Source organism: Schistocerca americana, chromosome 1 (assembly GCF_021461395.2).
Source record: "Schistocerca americana isolate TAMUIC-IGC-003095 chromosome 1, iqSchAmer2.1, whole genome shotgun sequence".
Lineage (NCBI taxonomy): Eukaryota > Metazoa > Arthropoda > Insecta > Orthoptera > Acrididae > Schistocerca > Schistocerca americana.
Window position 1 is genome coordinate 129,162,483 of NC_060119.1, and position 10,370 is coordinate 129,172,852.

Genomic DNA, 10,370 nt, shown 5'->3' on the forward strand with positions numbered 1-10,370 from the left:
AGTGCTAAGCAAAGAAGGAAAAGCTGAAAGGTGGAAGCAGTGTATAGAGGGTCTATATAAGGGAAATGAACTTGAAGGTAATATTATAGAAAAGGAAGTGAACATAGACATAGATCAGAAGCGAGGTATGATACTGCGAGAAGAATTTGACAGAGTTTTGGAATATCTAAGTGAAAACAGGGCCCTTGGGACAGATAATATTCCATCAGGACTACTGATAGGATTGTGAGAGCCAGTCATGACAAAACTCTTCCATCTGTCACACAAGGCATATGAGACAGGCGAAATATCCTCAGACTGCAATAACAATGTAATAATTCCAATTTCAAAGAAAGCAGTTGCTGACAGGTGTGACAATTACTGAACTATCAGTTTAATAAGTCATGGTTACAAAATACTAACAGGAATTCTTTACAGAAAAATGGAAAAACTGGTAGAAGCTGTCCTCAGGGAAGATCGGTTTGGATTTCAGAGAAATGTAGAGACATGTTAGGCAATACTGACCAGATGACTTATCTTAGAAGATAGGTTAGGAAAAGACAAACCTACATTTATAGTATCTGTAGACTTATAGAATGACTTGACAGTACTCACTTTGAAATTCTGAAGGAAACAGGTATAAAATACAGGGAGTGAGAGGCTATTTACAATTTGCACAAAAACTAGATGGCAGTTATATGAGACAAGGGGTCTGAAAGGAAGGGAGTGAGACAGAGTTATAGCTTATCCCCTATGTTGTTCAATCTGTACACTGAACAAGCAATATAGTAAACCAAAGAGAAATTTGGAGTAGGAGTTAAAATTCAGAGAGAAGAAATTAAAACTTTGAGGTTTGCCAATGATGTAATTCTGTCAGACACAGGAAACAACTTGAAGAAGTAAAACATGGAATCTTGTTGAATGAAATCAGATGATGATAAGAGATTAGCTTAGGAAACAAGACATTTAAAGTAGTAAAAAAGTTTTGCTATTTGGGCAGGAAAATAGCTGATGATGGCTGAATTAGGGAGGGTATAAAATGTACAGTGGCAATTGCAAGAAAAGCATTTCTGAAGAAGAGAAACTTGTTAACATCGAATATAGACTTAAGTCCTAGGATGCTTTTCTGAAGATATTTGTCTGGAGTGTAGCCATGTATGGAAGTGAAACATGGATGATAAATAATTGAGACAAAATTCTTTAACAGAACAGTGCTCATCTATATCTGGCATGTCTCTCTATGACCTGTCTGCCTGATGTTGAGGTACTCCTTAGCCAACAAGACCCTATATGTGTCCCCAGAGGAATGTGTGTGGGCCCAGCCTGGAGGCCAGTCCAGTCCCAGGAACACAGGATATTAACGACTAGTTACAACAGTTGTGGGCCAGCTTGCCTCAAGAGACAATACAGTGGCTTTATGACATCCTTTTCCAACCAAATCAGTGCACACATCCAGACCAGAGGTGGTGCAACATCATCTACATCTACATACTGATAAGTGGGCTCACACTCCCATTTCTTTGAAAATTGATTCAACTTTGTAATCATAGAAAGAACATCACATATTCTATCAACCCATGAAGTTTCATTTTGTTTCCTTCATCCCTTCTGGGTGCTGCTTCATTGTCTCTATCAGATAGCATAATTCCTTTAGCAGCACCTGATTTAATCATTACATTACCTGGTTTTACACTTGTTGACATTCATCATATAAACTACTTTCAAGTTTGTCCATTCCATTCACCTGCTTTTCCAAGTCTTTCCTGGCTCTTACTGAATTACAATGTCATTGGAAACCTCAAATTTTTTGTTTCTTCTCCTTGAACTTCAATTTCCTCTCCAAATTTCTCCTCAGTTTCCTTTAGTACTTGCTCAATGTCCAGATTGAATAGCATCAGTGACTGGCTATAACCATTCTCCAGTGGAATGAAAGAAGGGGAGTGTTCAATAGCTACTACACCACAAGACATCAGACAACAGGACACTTCTACACACACCTGCCGACCACAGATGATTATAGCCCACACGCTGGATGAGGGTCATGAACAAACTGTGTTCAATGTTGAGCTCCAACACCCTGTAGCCATTTCAAGTTGCCACACAGAGTTTCTTGCTGCTCACCTATCTGTCAAAACAAAGCAAACTAAATGAGGTGCCAATCAATGTAGCAGGTTAGGAAATCAGGGAAAACTTGAATCAGGATGGTCAGAATAAATTTTAGCTGTCACCCTCCTGTATGCAAGTCAAATGCACTAACTACTGTTTCTCCTTGCTCAGTTACACTACCCTGTATGACTATTGTCAGCCTATATTGTGGCAACTTCCAATATTTTCACGGGTGCAGTGGAGTTACTCCTGGCATATTGATTTAGGGAGCCACTGGGAATGACTTCAAGTCATAGATGACAGTTCCCAAAATGTCAGAAACTTACACTAATAGCATCATTGATGGCTAACCCATCCAGATACTAGTCCATTATATGATGAAATTTTCTGTCAATTGGATGTTTATCATTGTTAGGTGAAGATTCAAAGACCATAATCTTGAAAGCTACAAATGAAAATTACCCCAAACCAAGAGGATCCTGTGTTGCGAGAATAACTATGCATGACAGTACACAGCCCTTTGAATTTGTAACTTTGCCATAATCTAAAATTAATGTTGTTATTTGATGGCATGACAAACTGTTAGATTGTGGAATATTGGAGCTCAAGTTTGATGAAGATACTCCAACAAGTTCATGCAACATTGATTGCTCTGGAAGATTGCATGCCACTGAAGACACACCTATTCTTGCATCATCATTGAGATGATTCTTGGCAATATTCCAATTTAATTGTGAAGCTCTAGTCAAGTGCAAAAAGCTACTCAATGTCACAAAAGAAATTTATGTGTCATTAAAAGTGGACAGGAGACCTCTGGTCACCAATTTGCTTGATTAGCTGCAGCTCATCCCTTAGGACATAAGTATAGGGACAGCCGAACCAGTCCAGGGATTTCACACCATCATTACTAACTATGTACCAGAGAAATCTACTAACTGACCACCAATACATCCTGGATTGACCAAGAAACAGCCTCACTGAGTGTTGGCAATTCTACCTCTTTTCAGGTGCATTCAAGTCCAGAATAGAGACTAGGCAGGTCAGATGACAAAGAGTGAGATCCCATATCAACTTTGGGTGTCATCCCCCCAACCACTCAACACTCATATAGAATTTCTCCATTTGAATCGCAGATATTATAGAAATAAATAGAGAAGATGCTATGATGTGATGCCATTCATCCATCAGAAAGTAATTCAGCCTCTCTGTATTTTTCATGAAGGAGAAAGATAGGACATGCCCCTCAGTATTGATTACATGTAGCTGAACAAAATCACCAAACAATTTGCACAAATTACCATGAATTAAAGACATATGGATGGTGTGAAGGAAGATAATCATTTCTTCTCTTTGCATATGCAAACTGGCTAGTAGCACATTACGAATGACATAGCTGCCTGGGAAATAACAGTTATTTCACCCCAGGACCTACATGACAACACAAATGTGTCTGTTTTCTTGCAGATTACAGCATTTAAAGAAAATAAATTTATGAATGAAAAAGTAGTTTACTGGTCTTATTGTTGTAGTCATTGTGCTCTTCAGTTCAAAGACTGATTCGATGCAACTCTCCATGCTACTCTATTCTATGCAAGCCTCTTCATCTCTGAGTAACTACTGCAACCTACATCCCTCTGAATCTGCTTAATATATCCATCTCTTGGTTTTCTTTCATGATTTTTACCTCCCCCCCCCCCCTCCACACCACCACTTCCTTCAAGTACCAAATTAGTGATCCCCCGATGTCCCAGAATGTGTCCTACCAACTGGTCCCTTCTTTTAGTCAGGTTGTATGACAAATTTCTCTTCTCCTCAGTTCTATTCAGTACCTCCTCATTAGCTATTTGATCTATGCATCTAATCTTTAGCATTCTTCTGTAGCACCACATTTTGAAAGCTTCTATTCTCTTCTTGTCTAAACTGTTCATCATCCATGTTTCACTTCCATACATGGCTACACTCCAAACAAATACTTTCAGAAGGGACTTCCTGGCACTTAAATCTATACTCAATATTAATAAATTTCTATTCTTCAGCAACTCTTTTAATGGCATCACCAGTCTACTTTCCTACTTTGACCATCATCAGTTATTTTGCTTCCCAAATAGCAAAATCCTTTTGCTGCTTTAAGTGTCTCATTTCCTGTCTAATCCCCTCAGCATCACCTGATTTAATTCGACTACATTCCATTACCCTTGTTTTGCTTTTGTTGATGTTCATCTCATATCCTTCTTTCAAGATACTGCCCATTTTGTTGAACAGAAAGGTCAGTATCTTGAAAGGAGGACTGTTCTTCCAAGTCCTTTGCTGTCTCTGACAGAATTACAATGTCATTGGTAAAACTTAAAGTTTTCATTTCTTCTCCAAATTTTTCTTTTGTTTCTTTTACTGTTTGCTCAATATACAGATTGAATAACATATGGGATAGGCTACAACCCTGTCTCACTCCTATCTCAAGCACTGCTTCTCTTTCATACCCCTCGTCACTTATAACTGCTGCCTACATTTTGTGCAAATTGTAAATAGCCTTATACTCCCTGTATTTTACCACTACCACCTTTAGAATTTGATGGACTGTATTTCAGTCAACATTGTCAATAGTTTTCTCTAAGTCTACAAATGCTGTAAATGTAGGTTTGCCTTTCCTTAATCTATCTTTTATGAGAAGTCGTAGGGGCAGTACTGCCTTGTGGGTTCCTACATTTCTCCAGAATCCAGACTGATCTTCCTTAAGGTCAGCTTCTACCAGTTCTTCCATTCTTTTGTAAAGGGTTCATGTTAGTATTTTTCAGCTGTGATTTATTAAACTGATAGTTTTCTAACTTTCACACCTGTCAGCACCTGCTTTCTTTGGAATTGGGATTATTATATTCTTCTAGACGTCTGAGGGTATTTCACCTGTCTCATACATCTTGGTCACCAGATGGAAGAGTTTTGTCATAGCAGGCTCTCTCAAGGCTATCAGTAGCTCTAACAGAATGTTTTCTATTCTTAGAGCCTTGTTTAGACTTAAGTCTTTCAGTGCTTTAACAAATTCTTCACACAGGATCATACCTCACTTCTCATCTTCCTCTGTGTCCTCTTCCATTTCCATAACATTGTCCACAAGTACATCTGCCTTGTATAGTGCCCCTATATACGTCTTCCCCCTTTTTGCTTTTTCTTCTTTGCTTAGGACTGGTTTTCCATCTGACCTCTTGATATTCTTATAGGTGGTTCTTTTTTCTCCAAAGGTCTCTTTAGTTTTCCTGTGGATGGCATCTACCTTACCCCTAGTGATATATGCTTCTACATCCTTACATTTGTCCTCCAGCCATTTCAGCTTAGCCATTTTGCACTGTCAATCTCCTTTTTAGACGTTTATATTCCCAACTGCCTGCATCATTTGTTGCATTTTTGTATTATCTATTTTCCTTGATTAAATTCACTATCTTGTGTGGTACCCAAGGATTTCTCCCAACCCTCATCATTTTACCTACTTGATCCTCGGCTGTCTTCACTATTTCATCACTCAAAGCAACCTGTTCTTCTTCTATTGCATTCCTTTCCCCTGTTCTTGTCAACTGTTCCCTAGTGCTCTCTCTGAAACCATCTACAACCTCTGGGTCTTTCAGTTGATCCTGGTCCATTTCCTGAAATTTCTGCCTTTTTGCAGTTTCTTCAGGTTTATTCTGCAGTTCATAACCAGTAAATTGTGGCCAGAGTCCACATCTGCCACTGAAAATGTCTTACAATTTAAAACCTGGTTCCTAAATCTCTGTCTTACCATTATAGAGTCAATCTGAAACCTTCCAGTGTCTCCAGGTCTCTTCCACATATATAACCTTCTCTCATGATTCTTAAATGATGTGTTAGCTATGATTAAATTATTCTCTGTGCAAAATTCTACCAGATTACTTTCTGTTTCATTCCATTCTCCCAGTTCATATTCCCCTATTATGTTTCCTTCTGTTCCTTTTCCTACTATTGAACTCCAGTCCCTTATGACTATTAAATTTTTGGTTCCCTTAACCCTCTGAATAATTTATTTTATCTCATCATACATTTCCTCAGTCTCCTCCTTGTCTGAGGTTCTAGTTGCTTTTGGAAGAGGATAGTGTGGCAAGAGAAAAGGAATATACACCTACATCTATATTCTGCAAATCACTGTGAAGTGCATGACAGAGGGTAACTTCTCACTGTACTATTCACCATATACACTTTAGTGCCACATACATATAACAAGAATTTCTTTTAGTTGTGTGAGAGGTCTTTAGATAAGATTGTGTTTGTTACAGTAGTCATTAAGGGCTTCGCGCATTCGCTTCTGGCGTATTGTGCAGCAGTCACTGTTTCTTTAGAAAAAACCCACAGAACCAGAGAGGGAATATTTGGTTACCTGATGCCTCAGCACTCAATCCCACATAGCTATAAATGTACTTGTAGAGTTAACTAGAGTTTCATGGTAGTTTTAAGGACTGTCATATTTGTTCTTCTTATTTACAGCGTACATCAGAAAATTTATTCCCTTAATTGGGAGTTTCAGACATACAAAGAGGAACACACAGAGAACCTTAATGAATATAAAGTCATTTCACTATTGTTACAAATTAGGCTTTTCTGGAACCATTCAGTAGCCCATAACTGGAAGAAAGATTGTCAATTTACTGGCTTAAAATACACGACTGGTACATCTTACTAAAATTTTTTATTCTTGTTGTTAATCCCTTCTTGTGTAGGAAATAATTTTTACTTTGAAATTTCAGTTGTTTCGAAGCCAACCTCAATGGTGTCTGGTTTGCTCCGGGACAACCACGGCCATCTTACAGAGGCATTATCTGGCAGTACTGGCTTGGAGATCGCTCTCTAAGAAGAGTCACCATGATGATACGTCCACGTGATCCGCCTCCCACAATTGGAGATTCTGAATTTGAAGAGCGGTCGTCTGATGATGTGCCTCCAATTGATATACCAGAGGACCCATAGTACTTCGGCTGTGACTAATAGTGAAAGTGTTGTAAGTTCCAGAACTAGTAAACAGAACATTTACTTTTGCCCTAATAGTTGCACATAATACAATGTACAGAGACATATGGAGATATGTGAGGACTCAAGAGTTTTCTAGTGACCACATTTTTTAATAAACACAAAAAGCAAAGAAAATAAATAAAATACATTTACTATCATAGGTGAGAATTTTTCTTGTACATAAAGACTGTCTATCAGAAATATCACATACAAATTTGGTATTATATGTATTATTAAAACTAATTTAAAATCACACTAAAGCATTTATTTATATTTACTGTTATCAGAGACATCTTGAATACATACCATAGTTTATAGTCTGCTACAGGCTTTAATATTTCATGTATTTTGTATTAAATATTTTGTTCAATGGTACAAAGTTAATAAAAGAAACAATTTCATTTCAAGGTAACACTAAAATCACATCAAATTCCACTTACATCATTAGTATGTTAGAACAGTCACAATGGGGAGATTATCAGAAATAAAATGTAATTGTTGAACACATAAAATTATATGGCATCTGTGAGTTTAATTCGTATATATAAAGCAAGCTATTGGTCTTTCTCCCAAGCAAAGTGGTTAGCTTCTTTTTGTCACATTCTACATCTATATTCTGCAAACCCCTGTGAAGTGCATGGCAGAGGGTGATTCCATGAAAAACAAACACTACACTGATTCACATAGCATCGATTTTGCATGGCCTTTATCATGGTAGTTTGTCAGTATTATCTACCACACATTACTGAATTTCCATCACTTTACATAATGTATAGATAAAATCCTTAATCAATTCATTAATCAAATGATTTTTCATGTACTTTTTCATTGAGTGCAAAATCAAAATGAAGAAATAAAAATGCTGAATAGTTTTTCACATGCAGCAGTTACATGATTATTGTATAATAGTTACAATTATATAGCTCCAAGAGGCTCTGTAATATATTTTAATATACAGCTTTGTAAATTAACAATATAGAGTGCTCCAAACATGCAAACTACATCATCTTATTACTTTTGTAATTAATTTATTTTTGTACTAGTGTTATAATGTGTAGAGATTGTTTTTTATCACAATAATAGCAATAATGTCAGATTGCTAGCTAAAGATTCATTATTTTAAATTGACAGAGATGGTTTGGAATTTTTCACCTATTGAGATTACGTGAAATACTTGTAGTGGCAATATGTCAGTTTTAAATGTGTGACTAATAACATGTGGAAACCAGTACTCAATGTTTATTACTGGTTTACGGTTGTATATTTTATATGTAGTACAAATAAACTTAATAATAAATGAAAGATGTACTCAGTATTATTTTGTTTCCATTACTGTAAAAGGTAACTTTTCACTCCACTTCCACTGTGCCTATTTTAGTCTCATTATAGCTTGATCTCACACAATATGCAGCTGCAGCCCATCATGATAATGGAAGATACTATTTTTCTGTATTTAGCTGATTTTAAAGGGAGCATTAAGAAACAAATGATTGAACCCAAGGAAACGAATGCAACAGAAGACAAGTGAGTAGCTCCAAGTGACAGAATAATAAAGGCAGCAGAGAATCAGTTACATGATCCACTGTGTATCCTTGGATAACATAGGAGATATTGAATTTCATTGATTAAAGAAGAAAATTTAAATATGCAAAATGGAATGCAGGCATTTAAACAGCAAGACTGACAGAAAGTGCAATATGGCAAAGCAGGAATAGTTATAGGGGAAAACCAAATTATAGAAGCATGCATAACTACAGAAAAGATAGATGCTGCCTATAAGAAATTTAAAGAGAATTTGCATAAAAGAGAAGCACTTGTATATTAAGAGCTCAAATGACAAGCCAGTAGTAAGCAAAGAAGGGGAGGCTCAAAGGGGAAACAAATACATCAAGATTACAAAGGAATAACACACAAAGACAAAATTATGCGACAGGAAGAGGAAGTAGAAGAAGATGAGATGTTACAAGAAATTTTGACTGAACACTGGAATACCTAAAACCTTGGTAGAGCACTTGCTCACAAAAGGCAAAGGTCCCGAGTTTGAGTCTCGGTTGGGCACACAGTTTTAATCTGCTAGGAAGCTTCATATCAGAGCACACTCCGCTGCAGAGTGAAATCTTACTGGAATACCTAGTTTAAAACAACATTCCTTCAGAACTATTGAGATCATTGGGAGTATCAGCCATGACAAAACTATTCCATCTGGAATGACAGGTGAAGTAGATTCAGACTTCAAGAAGAATGCAATAATTATAAAGCAGGCAGTTGCTGGCAAGAGTAGATTTTACAGAGGCATTAGGCCGATGAGGCATGGCTGCAAAATATGAACAAAAGTTTTTTATAGAATAATGGGAAGACATATGGAAGCTGACCTTGAGAAAGATCTCTTTGGGTTCTGGAGAAGTGTTGGAACACACAATACTAATCTGAGGAAATACATTATATCATTAATAAATGTAGAGAAATCTTTTCACTATGTTGGTTGGAACACGCTCTCTAAAATTCAGAAGGTAACAGGAATAAAATACAGAGGGCATAAGTTTGTCAATAACTTGTACAGATATCAGGCTGCAGTCATACAAATCAAAATCCAATAAAGGGAGACAGCGATCGAGAAGGGACTGGAACAGAATTGCAGTCTATCCCCCCTTTTTTCAATCTAGGCACTGAGTCAGCAGTAAAGTAAACCAAGGAGAAATTAGAAAAGGCAGAAGAAAAACATTAGGGTTTGATGATTACATTGTAATTATGTCAGGGATGGCAAAGGACTTAGTTGGTTGGTTGGTTGTTTTTGGGAGGAGACCAGACAGCGAGGTCATCGGTCTCATTGGATTAGGGAAGGACAGGGAAGGAAGTCGGCCGTGCCCTTTGAGAGGAACCATCCTGGCATTTGCCTGGAGTGATTTAGCGAAATCACGGAAAACCTAAATCAGGATGGCCGGACGCGGGATTGAACCGTCGTCCTCCCGAATGCGAGTCCAGTGTCTAACCACTGCGCCACCTCGCTCGGTAAAGAACTTAGGAGAACAGTTGAATAGACTGTGTCTTGGAAACATATTATAAATTAAAACAAGAGCATTGGAATGCAGTCTAAAGAAATCAGGTCAAACCAAGGGAATTTTACTATGAAATGATTAGTGGAGGAAATTTACCATTTGAGCAACAAAATAACTGAGAGTATATAAAATGCAGACTAGTAACATCGAGAGAAGCTTTTCTCATAATGACAAATTTGTAAATATTGAATACAAATTTAAGTGTTAGGGAACTTTTCTGAA

The 10,370-nt window shown here is 37.2% G+C and overlaps 1 protein-coding gene across 1 annotated transcript in view; it reads left to right on the plus strand.

Annotated features, from left to right (window-relative positions):
* LOC124605649 (angiopoietin-related protein 6-like) overlaps positions 1-8,391 on the plus strand; it is a 941,284-nt gene extending 932,893 nt beyond the window's left edge. Inside the window, exon 13 of the mRNA XM_047137517.1 lies at positions 6,831-8,391. Coding sequence (XP_046993473.1) covers positions 6,831-7,050 — 220 coding nt within the window. The 3' untranslated portion in view covers positions 7,051-8,391. The remainder of the gene's footprint in view (positions 1-6,830) is intronic.
* The last annotated feature ends 1,979 nt before the right edge of the window (positions 8,392-10,370 follow it).